Raw genomic sequence first — 22,739 nt, 5'->3', positions numbered from 1 at the left:
CATACGCAGAAGAAATCCCAGCAATGGAATTAGCCAGTTACCAGATGAAGGCAGTAAAATCATTAATAATGAAGAAAGCCATTTTCAATAAACATGTCTCTCCTCGACTTGGAAAAAGTAGGATGACAGCAGTATCATATCAGGCAGCTGAAGCCTTTTTCAGTCCATTAGTAACCAAATAGGATGTTAAACATCTACTTGTGATAAAAACCTGTAATTCATCAGGCCCAGATAACTTGCACCTGAGGAGTCTCAAATAGTTGCTGGAGGAGATCCTTCCTTCCACATGTTAATTTTTAATGGGTCTTGAAATAATATAGAAATTCCAGAAGACTGGAAGAAGACTGATGTTTTCCCAGTATTCAGCAAGGACGAACATGATGACCTTGGTAAATAAAAACCAGCTAACCTAACATCAAACTGGAGGGGAGGTGAGGGGGGGGCTAAATAATAGAATATGGGATTCAACTGATAAAGAATGAAAGGACAGGAAGCAATTAATGCCAGTCAGCATGGGTTTATGGAAAACAGGTCTTGTCAGACAAACCTGATTAGATTACAAATTTGGCTGAAAAGGTAACTGAGACATTTGGAAGGCATTTGATGTAATTTTGCAAAACATTCCGGGTAAAACGAATACTGTGCAGTCTTGTTGAAATACCCACTAGCAGAACAGTGGCCTTATTAATTGGCAAAACTCAAAAATGAGTTATCACTGGGAAGTCATCACTGAATAAAAAAGCAGTATGTATATAGATGTGATGTTACATCTTTATACAGCATTGTGTGGTTACTGAAATGCCACACAGTTTCAGTGACCATCTGTTTAATGAAGCTGAAAAAAAGCAGTTGTTTGGAAAATAGCTACAAAAATCATTGTTAGAACTGAAGAAAATGCCTTATCATGAGAACTTTAGAGAATATGGAGAGTTTGCTTGATTACAGTGTGTAAATACCTCTACCAGCAGAAAAGCAGCTCACCACTTTCCTTTTCCAGCACCTCCTATGAGCTGGGACAAAAGAGGTACACAGTTCTAGGGCCCAGGTCACCCTGAAGGGTTTCTGTCTCCACATCAGTAGCAGGTAAGATTAAGCATGGCCTGGTGGCAATGAGGTGTCCCTCATGTCGGGAGGGGTGCCTGACCTACCACACACGGCAGCACTCATGTAAGTTGTCTGCATCAGTGAAGACTCCAAGACTTTTCTTTTGCCTGTAATCCTTCTCCAAGTAAAAGGGCAGATAAAATGACCCTGGATAACTCAGGAAATGTCCTGGCCAATTATCTTAGGGAGTCTCAAGGAGTTATCAGAGGATCAAAGACCCTTCTCTAGTCTTCAACGCAGAAAAGTTGTAGCTAGATGACAAAAGCAGAGGCAGGGCAAGGATGTGACAACTTAATGATGCTATAGTAGCTCCAGGTAAGATCCTCAGCTTGAGCAAGCAGGTGCTGTTCCTTCAAAGTCAGTTGGAGAGATGCTGAGTTACACGAGTGGAGAATCTGACGTATTTTTTAGTTTGCTGGAGCCCTGCCGTGGCTCCATAAGCAAAGGTTAATGCAGGTCTGCCAGGGGCAGGCTGGAGTTAACACAGAATGGCAGTTGTGAGGTTGCTGATTCTGATAAAAGCAAATTGTGAACTGCAAGCATCTGAGTGTTGAGTGTCACATTCACACCTAACAGCTGCCCTTGCCTGTTCCCCACAGTCATCCACTTCTGTCATCATGATGTGTTCCTGAAACCACATTTGTGCCGCTGTCACTTTTTGTCTTTGGAAATTTGCGTACAGCCTTTCTGTAATGACATACTAAAAATACTTGTAAACGTCAAATGAGTAGATTGAAATATATTTAAAACAGGCAAATCACTTCTGTATATTAGGCAGAAATTTGAGTCTTTACTACTTCTAAGTCTGCACTGTCCACCTGTAAAGACTTGCAGTAGAGATGTTAATATTTATATGGGTGAGGGCAGTGAAGAGTTTGTGCCTTTCATGAAAAAAATGAGGAGCCTCCTTCTAGATCTCTGGGTCTTTCACTGTCACAAATGTCTCCAAAGAGAAAAGACACACAGAAGCCCGGCTTCGAAGCCCAGCTTCTCTGTTTCCACCAGTCCTCTCAGGTCGGGAACATCCTGACTATCAACAGAGCCAGGGCACCTCTAGAGCATTTTTGTCTGTGTATCAAGACTGGGCAATGTCAATACTGTCAACATGTCAACAGTCCATGGCAGAGATGTGCAAGATTACACGAGGACAGGCTTCAAATGTCAAGCCCAGGTCCCTCTAAGGCTGGGAGTGTACCCACCTGAGAGACACCCCGGTGGCACCCCGTGCTTGAATTCTGAACTCATTGTCATCCCTGAACTCCCATCTCACAGGTTATTTCCTAAAAGTGATGAACTGCACTCTTCCTCTTTGAAAGGAAGCATTTCCCAGCTCCTGCTGGGATTTTTTACCTTCACACTTAATCTCTGTTTCGCAAAGAATAATATAGATTTACACTCACCTGCTGAAAAGCTGCAAATCTCTGAACCCATAAATTGCCAAGATGCAAGAAGCAGCTACCTAGCTACAGCAGGAGTGTAGGGAGAGCTGTGGAATCTGCCCACAAAGCCTCTTAAAGCAGCTTACACTTTTTTGTTACCTGGACTGTGACATGGGATGTGCTTCCAGCTGTCCCAGTTATGCTGTTCTCAGTACCTGCACTGGCCAGCTGAAAGCTGATGGTACCAATAGTTCTGGGGGGAAAAAAAAGACAAGGTTAGTAAACCTTCTCTCTCTGGAAATCATTGCATTAAATATAGAAAAGGCTATATACATTTTCCTTTGTCCTTTCTATTCCCGTAGGCTGCTGGCCTATGATCGTTCCTTGTACCTACCCTGGAGCTGGTTTTATTGTTTATTCCTAGCTCAGCCTCCAGTTTGCTCAGGGCTCTGTGTCTTAGCGAGTGACTCCCCGCTCCCTTTCCAAGTTCAGAACCTTTCTGGCTAAAGTCTGTGGTGACACGTAACACAAAAAGACAGCTTTGGGCACAGGGCATGCAGCCGTTCCGCAGAGTACAGTCTGCGGTGCGGCGGTCCCGTTTCTGGAAGATTAAGTGATTAAAGCCTAACTAACAGTGACTAACAGGGGTGGATCTTTTCCTGTCAAACACACACAATTTTCCAGAGAGCAGCTCCAAGGTTGTGAGTGAAGGTGAACAACTCTGCTTCTAAAGACTCCTTAATTTTAAGGAATTCAAAGAGCAGGCATGACACTTTGTTCTGTGACTTTCTTAAACCTATACCCTACTTCACATCCTTTCATGAGCCATCATCTTTCATATTTAAAACAGACGTAACGGAAGTTAAAAAAAGGCAGAGGAGATGAGAAGTACGAGTCTCTGCAGATGTGAGGGTATAATTTAGCAAAGTATCATTTTATCACCCAATCCTGCCAGGTCCTCAACACATCCTGCGGGGTACAGACTCCCCCGCTCATCTTGTGAGCAGTGGGGAGTGAGAGCACTCGTCTTTTTCTGGTTGCTTGAAACTCCCTGGTGTTGGCTATTTATTCAGCAGTTGCATGCATATTGATAGGACTAAAGCCTTGAGAATCTTCAGAAATTTATTAACAAGTCTGTGTTTTGCAATAAACAGTAGTTATTTAGGCATTCAAACGGATCCGTAAAAACCCATGTTCAGATTCGCTGCTGATGTATAAAACCAGAGATGAAATAGGGAGATCCAGAAAGTGTATGTTTTATTTACAGGTTTTGTATAAATACAGAAAAAGGGGGGGCAGGATAAATATACTAACAAAGTAGTTACAAAACTGTTTTCATTAATAACTTATCAAAGCAGTTTTATTTCTTGCAACCATCCAAAGTAAGCTAAAAGCTATGAAGGCAGCTGGTTGAATTTCTCCTGGAGGGTTTGAATGGGGCTGCAGGCCGGTGCTGAATTTTACTCTGGTGAATAAATTCCTGCATTCTCTCTTAGAAAGCAACCTTTTTCAGGGTGGAATAAAGCCTATTTAGTAAATTATTATTTTTGTTTTAAAACTAAATGACTGTTTATTAAAAAAGAGAGCTACTGAAATTCAGATTTTTTCCTCATTACCTGAGGCATAATCAAATTGTCAGCTGTTCAACAGGGGTGATAATGCGGAACAGGAGCGTGATAACATTTGCCATCATCCCAGCTGGTTCCCCCCAAAAGACACCTCCTCACAAGCTTCTTATCAGTGAACCTACATGATCTTATAGAAGCCTGTGACCCAGCACAAGGTATGGTTCAGAAATGATCTGATAATATATATGAATTGTTAGACCTCTTTTATTTGGACACAACATTATTTGAAACAGAAATGAAATCCTGACTTCATTACAGCAAGTAAGAATTTGTCACTGCCTTCAGTGTGACCAGGATTTCATTACTGCAGTATATAATACTATGTTTTCTGATTTCAGAAGCAAATGCTGAATCGTTTCATTTTACCACTATCTATAAGTACTAATGTAGAGAGAAAAGAAAAAAAAAAGCTGAGAACTTTCCAAAATAGTTTATAATTAAACTATGGCAGAGCTGGGATAAAGGTTGAACTTGATGATCTTAAAGGTCTTTTTCTATTCTATAGATTCTATAATGATTTTATAATGTTATTCTATGGTTGATTCTATGATTCTATAGTGTTATAGCAAGATCCAGTAGTCGAAAAGACAACAGGGCATATTAAGGGTAGACATAAAACGTGTGTGTTTAGTGGGTTGAGGTTTCTTTTTGTAAAACCACTTACTAAGGACATTTTAAAATCGAGACTGGCTGTTCTTAGTCGTAGAAATGCCTATAATTAAGAGTCCAAATCTTTAAGCCAGACATCCAGGATCTACACTGAACTGTGCGATAGAGAGTCCTCGCGCTCAAGATGCAGTACTTGGTAAGTCAGTTAGGTGCTGCTTTCATTATTCTAACTGGATACACCAATTCTATCCCTGCTGTCCATAGATCTACAGTGGGTCGTGATTAACATTTAGCTCAGTGGTAGAGGGTGATAGCGTGTTTTTCAGTGAACGCTCACACTTTCCTTGTAAAAAAAGTGATGTTTTAACTAATTCAAATAATTCTGGTCCAGAAAGACACGTTATTTTTGCAGTGGCTGCAAGTTTCATCATGTTACGATGTATGAGAACATCAAAGATTTTTAAAGATATATGCAACTGGATATAAAATATATCAGTTATATGGGATAATATACTGTTAGGGCCCTGAGGGCACGAACAGGCCTTAATTTCCCTGGCCAGCCTCCCTGGGGATCCCCACCCACAAGACCATCTGCAATGAGGCAGCATGGGACGTGTTATGTTTTTGCAAACGGAATTTTGCATACTTTCTCTGCTCCTATTTTAGTGTTTCTTCTTCTACTTAGTTGGAATTATGCAGAGAGACAGACTGGGTTGGAATATTATTATAGAATAGCTACAGACTACTGCTGCTGTTTTAATTTAGGACTAGGTTCTCTGCTCAGCAACACAGGAGTAGCTTTAGCAAAACGAATAGCTCTGTCACATGCTGCACTGTTAGTAAGATCAGAATCGAGTCCTTTCATCTTGATCCTACTGGATCCATTTTTATTTTACTTCTATTTAGTGACATTCTCAAAGTACTTTTGCAAGGTAATTTCTTTTTTAAGTTTGCTTCTTCAACATGCGTCTTTCTACTTTACTGATTTACTTCCTCATGGAAATTCTGAGCCTCAAGTTTCAGTGTATTTAGTCAAAAAGGAGCTTGCCAATGATTTACTGCCCAAATAACATAACACAAAACTACATACACAGATACTAATAGCAGAGATTACAAGCTGTGGATGCTTACATCAGTCTACACTGCTCGTGAACTACAAGTGGCACCACAAATATTTTCCTTCACTTTCATTTAATTTCATTCACTTGTACTTGTATTTCTGAAAGGAATATTCTCTTAGTGCTGTATCAGGGTGTTGTAAAACTGATAATTATATGCAAAATAGTTAGGCACAAAGCTGTAGGACTTAATACAGACAGCTTTATTGGTTTCCCCTGGGTTGCATTTGGATATGAGTAATAGATTCATTCTTAGTAATTCTAGAATAGGAATTCTTACTTCGCAGAAATTCAGTATTTTCTTGTTGTTGGAGGGTGTGGTGTATTTACAGCATGGCTGTTCCTGTCATATTCAGACGACTTCTTCTTTTGTTTCTTTGCTGGTTGACTGATTTATTAGAATGAGAAGCCCATTGTATGACAATTTTTCATTAATTCCACAGGATATTTTTGGCTCAGACTACAGGATATTATCCTACAACACTAAGAGAGAATGGTCAGCTTTCCAGCTGTCCTCGAGTGGTAACCGAGCTCCAGCATCCACAAGCTGTGCACGACAAGCCCCTGGCCTAATGCTCAGGGTGGCCCAACTGCAGCAGGGTGGGCTGACCACCTCCAGGGGCCATTTCCACTCGTGTTCTGTCACCTCCTGCCCACCCCACCATCTCCAGTGGCCTTGTTTCCTCACACCGCTGCAAAAATGGGTCACAGAATCATTAGGCTGGAAGGAGATCATCTAGTCCAACACCTCTGCCAAGGCAGGGCCACCTACAGCAGGTTACACAGGAACCCAGGTCCAAAACCCCCCTGCAGCCTGTTCCAGTGCTCTGCCACCCACAAAGTAAGTTCGTTCTTCCTCATATTCAGGTGCAACTTCTCCCTCTGCCCTTACAGCCCTACGGCAGGTGGTGTTAACTAGGAAGGGCGGTGGGGAAACCTGAATGGCACAGGACTCACATGAGCCAAGCCCTTGTTATCCAGCGGTCCACGACACATGAAGTCCACCGCCACCTGAACAGCAGAACCCGCCTGTGAGCGGGGTGTGTGTGGGCAGCGTTCTACCTGACACCGGCCCGTGGCGGCCGGGCTCAGCGGGCCGCATCCCGGCCGGCTCTCCCGAAGCGGGCAGGCGGCTTCCCCCGTGCGCAGCCGCCGGCTCATCCCTGGCTGCCCGGAGGAGGCGCTCCCCGCGCCGGCAGGGGCAGGCGGCAGCGGCGGGCCACGGCCGCGGCCTCCTCGGCGCCCGCTACCGACCAACAGGGGAGCCGGCGGAGGGAGCCCTTCCCCGCGGCGGGATGCGGTCGGAGGCGGTGGCGGAGCTGTGCGGCCTGGAGAGGTTCGCCAGCGCCGGCAAGGGCCGGGGGCTTCGGGCGCGGCGGCGCTTCGCCGTGGGGGAGCTGCTCTTCAGCTGCCCGGCCTACACCGCCGTGCTGACCGCCAGCGAGCGCGGCAGCCACTGCGACGGCTGCTTCGCCAGGTAGGGAGGCCTGGGGCGGGCCCAGGGCACGGCGGCGGCGGCGGCGGCGGCTCCTCGGCGGGGCGGACCTCGGGGCGGCTGCTCGCGGTTCGGTTGGCAGCGGGCGGCCCACCCGCGTCCCCCGGCCCAGGCCGGGTCGGGCAGCGGGCACCGGGCCCTCGCCGCGGCCCCGTTAGTAGCAACAGGGCCCGCTGAGGGTTGGCCGGGGGACCGAGGCCTGCCTTTGCGCGACTGCCCTCCTCCTCATCCTCCTCCTCCTCCTTTGCTCGGGGTTCTCTGGCGGCAGCGCCGTGACGAGACTTAGCTTAAAACTGGTTTTCCTTGCTGAACAGTTCAGGAAAGAGAAGATAAAACAAAAGAGCTTTGCTTTTCACGTGCTCTGAAGAGTACGTGTGTCACCTTGCAGCTACGGGAACTTTCACTGATCCTTCTGGTTTTGTAGTAACATAATATGCATTGATTTTAATGAAGTTTTGATAATCGAGAAAGGGTCTGCATTGCCCAATTCCCGCTTTGTATTTCCGTGGTGAGAATGAAATATACATAAACAGAGTATGTATATCTGTAATGAAGTATACAGAAATACTCTGTGTGTTTCTGCTGCTCTGAAACCTTCATCTTCTGGTAAATTACTAGGGCAAAGCGCAGGCAGTGTGAGAGGTTCGTCCTCGTATGGCTGTGAACATTTAAACCCCAGTGCTGCTGACGCAGGCGTGCTGCCCTGGTACCAGATTAAACAGACGTTTCATTGTGTATTTCATTCCATTCCTGGATTTCAGTGCCAGCTCCGTGTTCTGGCAGGCTGCGGGGTGCTCGGGGGTTCTGGGGGATCAGCACTTGTGTGGAGGGGTGGTTTGACCTGCGCTGGGTGTTTCAGGGTTGCTGTAAACCTCTCTGTCAGCTGCTGCAGTGAAATGAAAAGCCAGTGGCTGAGGGTTATCGTTAGAACACTGGGCGTAGATGTGACACTGTGGCATGTCACACCACACCACGTTTTTGAGAGGTACAGGACTCCTGGCAGCTTGCTGAGGAATCGCAGTGCTTACCTGGTTATAACTCAGAGCAAATGTTAGCGTTTTTGTCAATAAAAGAAAACAACTGTGGTACTTTTGCTATTTCTATCAATACAATTGCTTGCATATGTAGGCTGAGAGTCAGAGTGAAGAATATAATTATTACACTTTAGTAGGTCTTTTCATCTCTTGTCCTGTCATATTAACTCACTTATGCTTTCAATTTTCTTATCTTTGACCTTGTCTGTTTTCTTTCCTCACTACATTACCTACTTATATGACTTAGTTTATTCACCCCTCTTTTTGCACCTGTATAGATCCTAGTGAAGTTAGTGAAGCAAGTCCCATCAATTTAAAGAATAGAAGAACTGAGGCTGAGGTGATTTTCCTCTCCTTCACACCGTTGGTTTCTCTAGCTTGGTTTTGTTTGTTTGTTTGTTTGTTTTTCCTCTTGTGCCTAACCACAAATTCCCTTGTGGGGAACTGGCTGGTTTTGTTTATCACATCCAGAAGATTTATCTCTGTAGAGGACCAAGGAATATTTCCCATGCTTCATTGATATGAAGCAATATTGTAGAGATAATAGTTATCTCATAGAATAGCTTTTAAAGATAATCTCCAGGAGAAGCCTATTTAAATGCTGCTTGTTCTGCATGCAAGCTTCTCCCATAGAGCTCTGGAGGAGCACAGCGAGCAAGGAATGTTCTTAATTCGTACAGTGCAATTGCAGTGGGGCAGTCTGAAACTTATTTCACACCAGCGTGATGAGGTTCCACTAAGAGGAAAGGTATCTCATGGTGTTACTTGACCGGCCAGTGCTCAGACGTGCGTTTTGTGGCTGTGCCCTGTTGTGTTAGCGCTGAACAAGCACATTCTAGATTCAGTTGAACTTGCAAAGAGTTTTAGGAGGAGGGTTGTGGGCTCAGCACTAGTCTTTGCTAAGTGGTCATAGAACTGTTGTAGTAAAATGGACCGAATGGAACTAGAACATTGTGTTTGCATCTGATAGTATTTGTTACTTTAATTACCCAGCTGTGCTTCAGGTTCACACTGTCAGCAAGCAGAGTCATGATTTAGCCTGGCTCGCTTATGTTGCACCTTCTGCTTTGCAAGAGCAATCAGAGAATGTCAAGACTTGCTACACTTCATGGACTTCAAGTGCCAGTGACCTCTGAAGTGTTGAATACTATCGTATTGCACAAGGACGCTCACCCTGGTTTACTCCAATGACTTTACCTCAGTTTAAGACAATTTTTTGCCACTTATACCAGAGAGGGTGTGTAGACTATTTATTGAATGCTGCTGAGAGATCCCTATTGCTGTCACACCAAAATATCATGTTGGGTAACACATGCTCTATTTCTGATGCTGTCTGCTATAACACGTGCACCTTGAAGCAGAAAAGGACCTCCTTTTTGGCAGTTCCCTGTGTTGAGATACATACAAATGTTAAAAAAAAGGAGAGTGTGGTGACAGGAGATCAAACAGTGTATTTAATAATGCAGCATGTTTTCTTGGTGTTGGGACGTGGTTATTGATGAAACAACAGTCATGCTTTCTGTAAGCAGACAGAGAAACAATGGAACTGGCAGAGCAGAAGCAAAGGATTGATACTGGTGGAGAAGTATGCAAAGGAATTGGGAAGTTTGGAAAACAAGGAAAAGTGAGCTATCAGTATACATCATATAGTGGGAAAATATGATGCTGTCTGTCCAACAGCAGAGAATAACACGTTTCCAAACCCGGCAGTTGATCAGGACAGCATTGTGCTTTTGCATAATAACAGTTAGGAAAAGCTTGCTTTTGAAACTAAATAAACATAGTGTCTGCTCTCAGAAGATGGGGATCAAGCTGTAGTTGTAGTGTTCTGAAGAAAATACAGTTTTCACTGTGAAATGCAAAACACTTTGCACAAAGCGATAGAGGGTACACTGCTTTTTCATTCAGATTTATAGAATAGAATAACTTCTGTTTTCTCTTTAAGGAAAGAAGGATTGTCCAAGTGTGGAAGATGCAAACAGGCCTTTTACTGCAATGTGGATTGTCAGGTATGGTAACACAATTTGTGAGGATGTTGGGGGGAAAGCTCCAATTTTTGTTTGTGTGGCAGTGCAAGTCTCTAATTGTAGCTCTGGTTTATAATAGTCCAGCCAATCTCAGCATCCCCCAGATGCTGACCATGGAGTTGCGCATTGGACAATTACAGGATTTGGACATGGTCTGCATGAGTCTTTCAAGATCAGTAGCTCCAGGGCTTGGTACCACTGAGACTTCGATTAGAGCTGCCTGTCAGCCCACTAATTATGTCTCTATTACTTCTTTCTTTAAGCACAGACCAGATGATTAAAAATTAGCTCCCTATACTGGTAAGAGAGTCTGTGCCTTAATAGAAAAATCAAATTACTAAATAGCTGTCTTCAGGGGGTTTTGTTGGGGGTTTTTTTTAGGCTCTGCAAGTGTTTTGGGTGGCCACAGCTGACAGTGGTCAGAACCAGTTGAAACCCACCATGCTTTCTCCCTATTTCACTCACTCTGTCAACTTTTGTTCTTTTTGTATACGTTGTTTTCTAAAAGCTCATGAAAACAGAATATAAGCATACACTGAGGCAGAGCAATCTGAAGACATCCAAAAGATTTGCATGCAGTTTTAATTCCGTTTTTACTTCAAACTACAATAAGCACCTTTCAAAACAATATTTTTTGCCAGAACCTAGTATCTAACCTTTGTGGGCTGTCAACTCGATATGGAAGAATTGTCCAGTTTACATGTGAAAAACTCAAGTGGATTGCTAGCTAAGTCGTGTAAGCTATGTAAGATCTGTGGTGCTGGGCACAGGGTATGGAGCAGTGTGAAGGATTTGAGTCACCGAAGATTTGGCATGCAGCTATGTGTTAGCTATAAATAAGCCAAACCTCCTACATGACAGCGTGCTGTTGAGTGTGTGGGTTGCAAGAAAAGTGTTCTCCATTGTCATTATCTGGACAGACGCGTTGTGGTTGTGTGTGTTCAGTTCCTGAGCGCTCTGGAGATGACTCCCAGTTTTATTTCAAGGATGTATCTTGCTCTCTCATTGCACAAGTTCCAAAGCTAACCTGGCTTCCCCTTAGTTTTCCTTCTCTTGCCTCCTCCTGCTTTCCCACAGTGCCTTAGTGAATTGTGGGTGAATCAAATGGCCTTTTGGTTTTGAAGCACCAGGAGGACTCAAAATGCTCAGGAGAAATAAGTTTTTAATAAAATTTGCTATAGTTTACAGAATATTGAAAGACTGTCAGCCTGGCATGGCTGGGAAGAAAGCAATCACTTACTGTATGAGCTCCTTAAGGCTCTGGAGAGGAATCTGGATGAGTCTTAGAGACTGTGAAGAGAAACCCCATGGTTCATTCGTAAGAAATGCTTATTTGTAAGAAATGTTTCCATGTGACACTATTTCTTAGGAAGCTTTTAACTAGATGAGGGAAGAATATACTTGAACAAAGCAATTTATTGGCTGTGTAGTGCTTTTTACCACTGATTGTGAGTTTCTGTTGCCATATGAAATTCACAATGCTTTATGAGGCAGGTAAGGAAGATTTACTCAAGTAGGAAAGCTCAGTGATTTGTGCCAGAAAAAATAGCAAGTAGATGTCGTGGTGGAAATAGTAGAACTTATTTTTGCTGATCCATAGTCCTTTGCTTTTACCTCCGAGTCCCTTGGTGTGTAGTATGATGCTTTAGATATAAAGGCTTTAGTGAGGTGTTGTGATGCCTGAACAATTGTATGCCAAGCACAGGTACTAGCACTTCACTCTTACTGGTGCTGTGCATATGGCTTTTGACTCCCTAGCTGATATAACAATATTTTCCATGTTTCTGAGTCAGTCTGATGAAATTTATGAACGTTGCTGAGATTGAATTCTTTGACATTCTTTCAAAGTTACCTTCAACCCTAATATTCTCTAGAAACCAATCTTCGCTGACTGTACGTGCTGCACAAACAACCTGCACTGCATCTTCATCCCTGTCTTGTTCAAAGGCACTTTTCAGCAGTTCAGCAATTCTTTGTCAAAGCCAAAAAGGACATTTGTGCCTTGATACTGAGCTTGTAACACTGGGATGTACAGTAAATGTGTCCCTTTCGCCTCCATGGATGTGAGACTTGTTCATGCAACACTAATAAAAGGGCAGGGCTGTACTTGAGGATTATGATGGCATTATTCATTCTGGTTTTATTTTTTAAGTTAAATTTTCTCTGTAAATCCATGTTTTCCTTGCTCAGTTCAGCTAAAATTTACGTGTACCCAACAAGAACATGGTTATGTTTTCCTATGTTGGTTAATACCTTGTTGCCTACTGTAATTTAGTTTGCCAGCTGTTTATCATATGAAGTATATTGTATGGGATAGAAAACCAAATGTTTTAAGCTTACTCTTGTCTTCATTAAAGATCTGCTATACCACAATTCATAGGAATTATTTCTAGTGGTGGGGAGAGAGGGATCAGAAGGAAACAAGAGAAAGGTGCTGAAGTGAGCAGCAGGAAACATGGTTTTTTGATGACTTTTTCAGCATTCCAGATTTTATAATTGCAGACACCTTCCTCTCTCTAGTCTGTTTCTAGAGATTTGTGTTGAATGAGGTTTCTTTTCCTCCTTCAGAATTCCCTGGTTATTGAAAATGAAGTTAGTGGCACTGCATATGTTTCCCACTCTGTCGAGCCGTACCGTATCCTTGTTTTGAGGGCACTTTCCAAGCATTTAATGAATGAAGCCTCACAGCAGCCTTTGTGGCCTTCCTGTTTCTCCAAATGGGGGATAGGTACACGAAGATACATTGGCTTGATGACAAGAGTGCATCTCCTGCCATATGGCCAGGCGTTTGATGCATGGATCGTGTCCTGCTTTGCAGGGTAATTCCTTTGTCCTGGTTGCTGGGACAAGTGGTGTCACACTGGAGTGTGAGGGACTGAACCCAGGGGAAGACAAAGTCTTGAAGTGAAACAGTGGCTGATTTATTTAGGGCAATCTCTGTACACATGTATTTGCACACTTACTGGCCCTGGCACAATTCTTAGTGATAACGTCTTTTGCCTGTTCTGGTCTGTTATTGTGCTTTTTAGATAACTAACCTTAAGTTTGACCTGTATTAAGCTGGATCTTTGCACAGGTGTAGATTCAGTCTCTGATGCAGGGCACATGAGAATGGAAGTTGTCTTCACTGCCTGTCCTTGCTGCCTTGGAATGTTCTGTGGATTGGTACGATCCAGCCTGGGTTTGCTGCCTCTGTCTTTCCCCAGCCCCTAATCCAGTTCTCCTTTTAAAAGGGTTTGTGATTTCCAGCTGATCCATACCGTTCTGCTCTCCACTGTCGCCTCCTCGAAGCACAGGCCTGTTATTATGTAGTGGCTTTCAGACCCCATCTGCAGCTGTTTGGGTCTTGACTTCTTAAATTATAATAATTTTAGTGGAACAGTAGGAGACCTGTGCTCATTTTTTCTCCTCAGAAATTAGCTGCTGAAACACTCTGAAGAGAAATGTTTTAAGAGGGTTACGTGGTTGCAATTGTGGAATCGGTGAACTTGAACCAGTTACTGGAGCTCCTCTAGCTGTTATTACACATAGCTATTATTTGTCCCAGACAGAGTGGAGATCAGCTGGACAAAGTACAGAAAGAGATGTTTTTGTCATGGCTTTCTATATTTGAAATATATTTCAAACGAATATTTACTGTTTTTTCTTAACATGTCATGTTAAAGAGTGCTGTGGTTGGTATTTCTGGAGTAAGAGAAGCATGTATTTTTAACTAGAAAGCCTCAAAATGTGGTTGTAGACCTGTAGAACCAGCATCAAGCAGATGTGTTACAAGTGGGACCTTGTGGAAATTGCCCACTCCTCTTTGGTGAGCTGTAGAGAAAATAGAAACTTCTCGCTGCAGTGATTCTGCACAAGAGGGATCTGACACTGCAAGACCCTGCTTAAGATTGCCTTGGGGATGTGTCTGTCCCCCTGTCCAAAATCTTTCTCCATGTAATTTTCTTTGCTAAATGCCTCCTGTGAACTGTATGAACGCTAACCCACGGAAGTCAAACATCCTCTGTGGCCCAGCATTTGGTAAATGATGGTAGGGAAAGATGGCTGTGAGGAAGTCATGTGAAACTCTTGCCTTCACTGCTTGGTGAGGACTCTGTCAGAGAACTTTACCTGTTGATATTGGGCATCAGAAGTTGCCTCACTGAAACTGGATTAAAGAGTTGGATGCCATTTGAGCATAATTGGGCCGTAAGCTGTTGAAGAAGTGGGCTTAACCCCAACACTCACTTGCCCAGCACTTCTGTGTGGTATTTGTGTGTGTTTCTTTTCCATCAAATGAAATAGAACAGAAATTTTACATCTGATTGAAAAAGTCCATGTGAGGAAGGAGGTGTGAGAACATTTGTTGGGACTTGAGCCTTATTTTTTTAAGTATTACAGTTTTGGTTGGTTGGGTTTGGTTTGGTTTTTTTTCCTGAGCTATATGGCAGTGTTCTGGGAATTAATTCAGTAGTCCTGGATGATGGAGTCATTTTGAAGAACTTGGTGGAGAAGATGGTTTCCATGCTTTGATGTGAAAAGCATAAGCTTGAAAGAACTTCCCTTCCAAAAATGTTGTCATTCACTTCTAAATGACAGGGAAAAATACTGTGGATGTTATGAAAATAGGAAGAAAATATCATTAATGTAGCATCAAGGGTTCAACTAGAACAATGCTACTTGTTATAATTCAAACTACTTAGAGAAAAACGTGGAAAAGAATACAAAATACAGTCCTGCTGTGCTCACAGGGAAAACTGCTGCCACAGTGTTTCCAGCCCAGGTATTACTCAGTCATTAGTACTCTCTTTTCTTGTGGTGTTTCAGGCTTTTATCTCGTTTTGCACAATTCAGCCCTGTCTTGTCCCTTTAACCTCCCTACTAGTTCATATAACTCAGTATGATTCTGCCCGGGGAAAGATTTTAATTAACAATGTGTAAAGAACAACGGGAACGCATGGATTTTTTAAAACCACTGGTTTGAGACAGGCACGTGATTTTGCATTTTGATGTTTTGTTTTATTGGCTAATCTCTCCTGTTTATTTCACTGGCGTGTACGAGTGTGGATCCTGCAAGACTTCAGCTCCTGTGCCTTCACTTTTTGCACACCCAACAATCAGTGGAGTTGGTGGGTGTCATGGGTGTGCAAGAAGGGGTGAGAGATGAGGTCTCTTTCCCTTCTTAGTCTTTAGACTGTGGATTCCTAAACAAAAGCTATCAGGAAAAAGGTCTTGGGACATACATCTGCCTATCTGGGGATTCATTTTGTAGTGTGACAGCTGTAGGAGAGCTGAGAGTGTAATTTCACATGACATGATTACAGGGTAATATACTATTTTGGTTCTCCTGGTCTGTATTGCTGCATCCTCTTAGAACATTTACACTGAGCTTAGTTCAAGCAGACCGTATGTAGAGTTTTTTCTGAAGTACTGTACTGAGATATCAAGGACAATGAAGTTGACATTGGGAAGGGTTGAATATCCTTGCAGTGTTCCACTGCTTCAAATCTTACACCAGGCTGGGGTGGGGGTTCCCCTTTTTTACCCTAATAAAATAAACTCTTAAAGCTGTTCATGCCCAGAGCAGTTAAAAAAGCTGGTTTCAGTGGAAGAGTTTTTGGTGTGCGAACTCTGAAATTAGTGATCTCAGCTTCTGTTTTAACCTGCAAAACCTATAAATAAATGGACCAGCCAAGGCAGGAGACACTGAAGAGCCTGATTCACCTGGTTGTTTGAGGTGCCTTGCATTGTCCTTGTGTGACCTTCAGCTGTAGCTCCCACAAGGAATGCATCTCCCAGTAGACCTGGATCATATCTACTGGTCCTACGTAGAATCACAGAATGGTTTAGGTTGGAAAGGACCTTAAGATCATCCAGTTCCAACCCCCTCCAATGGGCAGGGACACCACATGCTAGACCATGTCACCCAAGCCCCTGTGTCCAACCTGGCCTTGAACACTGCCAGGGATGGGGCAGCCACAGCTTCTCTGGGCACCCTGTGCCAGCGCCTCAGCACCCTCACAGGGAAGAGCTTCTGCCTTAGATCTAACCTGAACTTCCCCTGTTTCAGTTTGAACCCATCACCCCTTGTCCTATTGCTCCAGCCCCTGATGAGGAGTCCCTCTCTACAACACATAGGTGTTTTAGGTAATCTAGAGTGTCTCAAATGGCCCTTGCCATCAGTGGTTAGGTAGCTGGGGGAAACTGTGTTTCTTTTGTTCCTGCTCCTCAGTCACTTCACTCTGATGTATATTGATTTATTTGGTTTTAATTTTTGGTTTCAGTGGGCTAACACAGGGTCTGTGATACTGGATGAATCACAGTAAGGGGAATTAAGAACTTTCTGGAAGCTACAAAAAAGGTTTTCAGTTTCAAGCAGTTATACGTTTGTGGGATTTATTGTGTTTTTGTTCCTCTGCTACCATTTTCCACCAGTTTAAATCTGGTCTGAAAACAAAAGTTGATGCTGCCCAGCATCCCCAAGTTGATGCTATAGAGGCAGAACACTACAGGCCTGTTCTAACACAGTGCTATAAAAAAGTGTGTCTGGGGTGAGACACAGAAATGAATAACTGCGCATTGCTCAAATAGAGAAATAAGAATATTTCCACATTCGAAGAAATAAATGAGATGAATTTTGATGCAGTCTGAGGACAGCCTGTGCCAGTGCAGTGTTAATCTGTGATTCTGTGCTCATCTTTGAAAGGTTCTGTTGCTTTGGGGGAAATCTGTAGAGTGCCAAAAGCCGGTGGCTTGTGCCATTGCTCCAAGTGTTACTATATGTTGAGCTAGGAATATGCTAAACATTCTTAACTAAAACCAGTTTGTCTTTATTAGTGTGTTTTTCTTGCCTGGTTATACTCTTATTCTACAACATCTAAGGAAACAATCTGATAATTCAATTCAGTAGGTCTGGTTCTGACCTTCCATGTACCGATTCTTGCAGTGATTGTGAATCCATTGACTTTAGATGCATTACTCCTGATTACACCAGGGTCGCCTTGTAACGAGGGGCCAAGGTATTAAATGGAAATGAACCCAATAAAGCCATCAAGCTCAGACCTCCTCTGTCCTCACGTGCTTGATCTGAACAATAAGAACTGGTGATTTATAAATCATGTTGTCTGTTTGCTTCTTTGTCATTTCATTCTTTTTTTTCTTTTTTTTTTTTTTTCCATTGAATAAATGAAGATGTTCTGACCTTAACTCATCCCTTGTGGATTTGTTGGAACAAAGCAGGATAGCTGCACCCCTTAAATGTGACTCCAGCTTTTGTTCAGATTTAGTGAGCGTCATCTTATTTTGTTAAAGGAAACACATTTCACTTGACCTCTAGGATGTGGCAGGACTTGCTGCATCCTCTTTTTCATCACTTTATCTTCATGGCTTGCTTTTTTTTTTTTACTATTTTTCTACATTTTCAGAAGGAAGACTGGCCAATGCACAAGCTGGAGTGTTCTGCTATGTGTGCTTTTGGGCAGAACTGGAATCCCTCGGAGACTGTGAGGCTAACAGCGAGGATCCTTGCCAAGCAGGTGAGCAGGAGGCTAAACTTGAGAGATATGTTCCTACTCTGGGTGCCAGGGAAGGCAGGAAAATGACAATTGACCGACAGTGACTGTCCCTGCAAAGCACACACATACTAGCTTCCTGTAACACACGAGCAGCTGAATGAACTGACCGTCAGACTACTGCAGCAGCGTCAGGGCCACCATAGTCCAGCCAGAGACTTTTGGAGGGAGATGGCAAAAGGCTGGTGAGGTTTTTTAAGCTGCATAGCTATAACCTTTGGCCAAGGTGCTGTTGAACAGAGTCTGGAAAGGTTTACCGGTAGTTTCACATTGTGCACGGTGTTTCAGCCTCCATTCTGGTAGGTTGGTGCTCTTGGTTACACGTGTGAGCTAGTACCAAGGCCACGTTGGTGAAGAGAAGGAAGAATGAGACTTGGTATACAATTCCAAGGAATGCTGCTAGTGTTACCTGTATGCAGGTCTTTATGAAGTAGTTGCCTGTTCTATATTTCGCCTGTATCTGCGTAGCATTGTGTAGTGTGTAACTCCCAGTACGTTTGTGAGCCAAGAACACCTCTGAGGCATTCAGGCATAAATGTGTATGGTTACTGGAGATAACTGGTGAAAAACAGAGATAGAGAGAGAAATCTCGGGCCTTGGTCTTTGGGAGAGAAAGAATATTGCTGGTAAGGAAATAAGATTGCATTGTCAACCTCCATTTCAGCGTTTCCTAACTGAATGGATGCGGAGGATAACACAAGTGCTTACAGGGAGAGGACAGGATTCATGAGTTTCAAGGTTATTGTGCTGTGTATCTTTATAAAGCCCTAAACTCTCTCTGCAAAAACAAATCCTCTTTGAAGCACATTTGTGTGATTGAGGTCTGCTTATGTGACAAGGGCAATCTGGATACTATATAGAGCAAGGATTTTGGTGACCTGCTGCGAAGGTAGCTGCATACTTGCTGCGTGTATAGATGTGTATATGTGTGTGACTTCATTAAAGCATGGCTTAGTGGTGATCCATAAACAAAATCGAATGTTTAATGACAAAAAGGCATTGGAGTAAATTTGTGCTTTTATCGTTTACAGGGAGGGGGGAGAATGCTACATGTCATATGAAAGCTAAATATGCAAAGCCTAGTCCCTGAACCTCAGCTGCTGGGCCACCTGCAAAGCCATATTTAATGGCCAAGATTACAAAGAAGTGGCCTTAGGCCAACAATGGAGCATTGCTTTTGAACTCTGTCAACAGTCAGTTTATTCACTTCCCTCAAAGCAAAGCCTGTCTCCTGCCTGCTTGCTATTGTTAGCGGCTTTCGGGGTGTCTAGAACAAAGTAAATGACATATTTAAAACACTCTTCAGTTTATGTATATAAATTTGATAGGAGTTAATCCTTGGCTGCCTAATTTGGTGCAGAGAGAATATTTCTATGGCTTTACTAAGGTCAGTTAATTTAACTCGTTGCTGTTCATCAACTTCTGTAAAGTCTGTACAGTGTGGATTAGGGTTTGTCTTGCAGGTGGGAGTTCCTAGCTTATGCATGAGTAGACAAAACTGCTAACTTAAAACAATACGATGTTTTATTGTTGCTTTTTTTATCCCTTATTGCTAGAAAACTCACCCTGAAAGAACACAGTCGGAGAAACTGCTTGCTGTAAAAGAGTTTGAATCACGTAAGTAAAAGAGGCTTGCAGGTAAACAGGCAGTTATCTATATTCATGATTTGCTTCCCTCTGGCCCCTCTCTGTCAAAACCTTTCAGAGGATCCCACTCCTGTTGGAGGAAGGGAGTAAACAAAGAGAACTGTGGTTCCTCATTTTTTTAAAGTGCAGTGCTCTTCTTTCTTTCTTTTTCCTTTCCTCCCCCCCCCCTTGGTTGCTTGTGGGGGCTATGAAACAGGGTGAAAACCTAGACAGAATTAATTATGTAGCATACATCCATCTCGTGGATACTGGTACTTTAGTGTCTTTTGAGAATTGTGATGCTGTAAAATTAAAATAGCTGGTATTTGTTACCAGGAGGCATAAAATCAGAGACAGCACAGTTGCTTGATGGTGACAGTGACTAAGGGGCTAATTGCAGTACCCTCTGGACTGTGCTTCACTATCTGTCACTGCCAGTCAAATCTGACATGTTGTATATAATTGTGTTGAAATTCCATGTCCTAAATGCTCCAAAATAATCCAAGGAAGGAGATGAGGCAATGGTTTGCTTTTAACTGGAAGGCTCCTGCTTACGTCCGGTGAGGCAGAGTTAGAAGCTGAGCAACTGGGGGACTAGTAACCAGCCTGGCATAACATTCACTGGTCTGTCATTTCTCTTTCGTGGTGCTGGGGGTAATATACAAGGAGATAATAGGTTTGTATATTCATATTTCTCACTCCGATGGCTTCCACAACCCTTTATAAAATGCTGAATAAATTCAGTCCTTGCTAGGACTTGAGGTAGCAGAGTAACCAAGCACAGCCACACTACAGTCTTACTTGCTTCCTTGAACAAAAGCTCCTGACAAAGCTCTTGGGACAACTGGGGAAATAAAGAGGGAAAATGCCAACATTTGCCTTTACCTAAGGCAAGGATGATTTTTACAAGTAGGTTAGTAGGACTGAGGTTGAGGAGGATGGGTAAATGCTAAAGTTATTTCTGTATATTCTTCTGCACTGCAGCTTGTCTTCAATAATTTATTAATTCGGGAGCTAAAAGGCTGAAATGTTTTTTCTGTTGCACTGTTCCCCTTGTCCTCTAGGAGCCCATGGTTCTGTTAGTAAGAGCCTTGTTCCTCTGTCTTGCTGACTCTCCTCATCTCTTAGCACACCTTTGTCACGTTCAGCAGCTGCCTTACGTGTTGAACACCCTGCAAGGAGAGGAAAAGGCACCTCACTGTCGGAAGCTCAAAAATTCTTATTTCTGATTTGTCCTAATTCTCAAACTGTCCCATTTCATTTTCCTCTTTCTTTTTTGTGACTCTCCTGTCATTTACATCTGCTGTTATAAATCATTTCCCCCTTCCACTGTTGTGCAGCCTTTTTGGTTCCTGCATGATTTTTCTCCCCACTCTTATTTTGAGTTGGAGAGAGAAAGCTGATGAGTTACTGGCTCTCTTAGAGCAGGAGTGAGCTCGTGACACTTGCCACTGTGAGGGAGAGGATTAGGAAAAAGCTTTCCAACAGTCTACTCTTAAGGAGAGAGAAGTGACCAGGAGTATATGGTCCATCATGTACCTTGCATGGACCAGGCAGGAAAAGGTTCAGTGGCCACAGCTTTGGCTAGAACCTCTCATGGGCTTGAGCATAAAGCTGAACAAACCCATAAGGAAATACACTTGGCAGGTGTGCCAGCACATTTCCACTGATGTTCCTGCTGTCTCCTATTATCCTCAGATCTCTGCAGGTTAAGCATACCTTGATGGAGACATGGGCAGTCTCGGGCTCTGTTTGTTACTTCCTGAAGCAGGTGCCTGCAGCAGGTCAGGAGGATTGCCCTCCTGGGCACCCTCATATTATCCTTCTCTTGGTGCAAAAGGAGCTCCTGGAGACCAGCCTCAGCATTGCTGTCAACCTTTGTTAGGTCCTTGTCACACATGGCCACAAATAGTTAGTTTCCCTGCTGGGAAAGACCACGTCTTTTAAAAGCAGGGGTAAGCAGCCTTCTGGGCTGGTTTCTACCGATAAGTATTAGGTCTGTATGAGGAAGTTCCACTATGTAAAGCATATTTTAAGAAGCGTGATGTTGACTGTGACTTCATACCACTGTAGATGGGACCAGGTAGTTGATAAGATTGTGTTAGACAGCTGAGGACAGGTACCCACAGTTGCTGGCCTGTTTGCTAGGGTTAACAAATACACTTTAAAGACTGTAACCCTTCTCCCAGAAAAGGAAATGTGTGTCCAATTACCTGCTAATGTACAGATGTTAGAAAATGCTTTGTAATCCTGCATGCTCTTGTAGTGCACGTGTGGCTTGGGCAGAAGCAGCATTACATTTATGGAAGAACAGATACTTCTTTCAGTACTTGCAAGTAGCTGTTCCTTAAAGGGTTTCTGTTTAAGTCCAGGCTTGTTCTAAGTCTAGCTGCAGTTCATGGGGGAGTGTTCCTGTTACTGAAATGGAATGTATTCTTTGTCCACAGACCTTGACAAACTAGACAATGAAAAGAGAGAGCTGATTCAGAACGACATTGCTGCTCTGCATCACTTTTACTCAAAGCACTTGGAATACCCTGACAATGCTGCCCTTGTAGTTCTCTTTGCGCAAGTAAGTTGGCTAGAACACAGCCTGCTTAGGTGGATGGTGCTGTAGGAGTTTAGCCTTTGTGAAAGGGGAGAAACGTTGATGGCAATGGAAGTGGTAGACCTTCACTTAGAGAGAGCTGAGTGTGCTTGATGGAGGAGATCCACTTCTTTGAGGACAAGCAGCTGGACATGTCCCATTTCAGTAGGGAAGAGACTCTTGTCTGCAGGTTTTCTGTGAGGTGCTTCTCAAACACTGAAGAAAAGGGGGAAACAGCCTGGATTAGACCCTGTCAAAGTTAGGCTTCTTGTGTGCCAAGGATAGTGCAGCTCTTGTTCAACTTACACAAAAGGCTGCTGGTCTGAGACCCTGCAGCAGCCAAATCCTTCATTCAGGCTTCAAACTTGTGGAAATCCTTGTGGGTTGGGTCATCCTTGTGTTTGACCTTCACAGGGAGTAAACTTCAGAGAAGTAGAAAGAGCAGTCTGAAGCTTTGATCTGGTGTGTGGCTTTTCAATGCAGTCAGGTAGTTTGGTCATCTGGAGAGATGAAGGAAGGGCAGGGTGTCTTGTTAGATAACTTCTGAAATGTCACCGCTTTTTTGTGGGGGTTTTTTCTCTT

The 22,739-nt window shown here is 43.3% G+C and overlaps 1 protein-coding gene across 1 annotated transcript in view; it reads left to right on the top strand.

The window, feature by feature from the left end:
* The first annotated feature begins 6,946 nt into the window (after nt 1-6,946).
* SMYD2 (SET and MYND domain containing 2) overlaps nt 6,947-22,739 on the top strand; it is a 29,822-nt gene continuing 14,029 nt past the window's right edge. Inside the window, exons 1-5 of the mRNA XM_030499878.1 lie at nt 6,947-7,315; nt 10,313-10,376; nt 17,798-17,908; nt 19,501-19,561; nt 22,018-22,142. Coding sequence (XP_030355738.1) covers nt 7,134-7,315; nt 10,313-10,376; nt 17,798-17,908; nt 19,501-19,561; nt 22,018-22,142 — 543 coding nt within the window. The 5' untranslated portion in view covers nt 6,947-7,133. The remainder of the gene's footprint in view (nt 7,316-10,312; nt 10,377-17,797; nt 17,909-19,500; nt 19,562-22,017; nt 22,143-22,739) is intronic.

Source organism: Strigops habroptila, chromosome 10 (assembly GCF_004027225.2).
Source record: "Strigops habroptila isolate Jane chromosome 10, bStrHab1.2.pri, whole genome shotgun sequence".
Classification (NCBI taxonomy): domain Eukaryota; kingdom Metazoa; phylum Chordata; class Aves; order Psittaciformes; family Psittacidae; genus Strigops; species Strigops habroptila.
The sequence above is the reverse complement of the archived record's forward strand: the minus strand, read 5'-3'. Positions and strand labels throughout refer to the sequence as shown.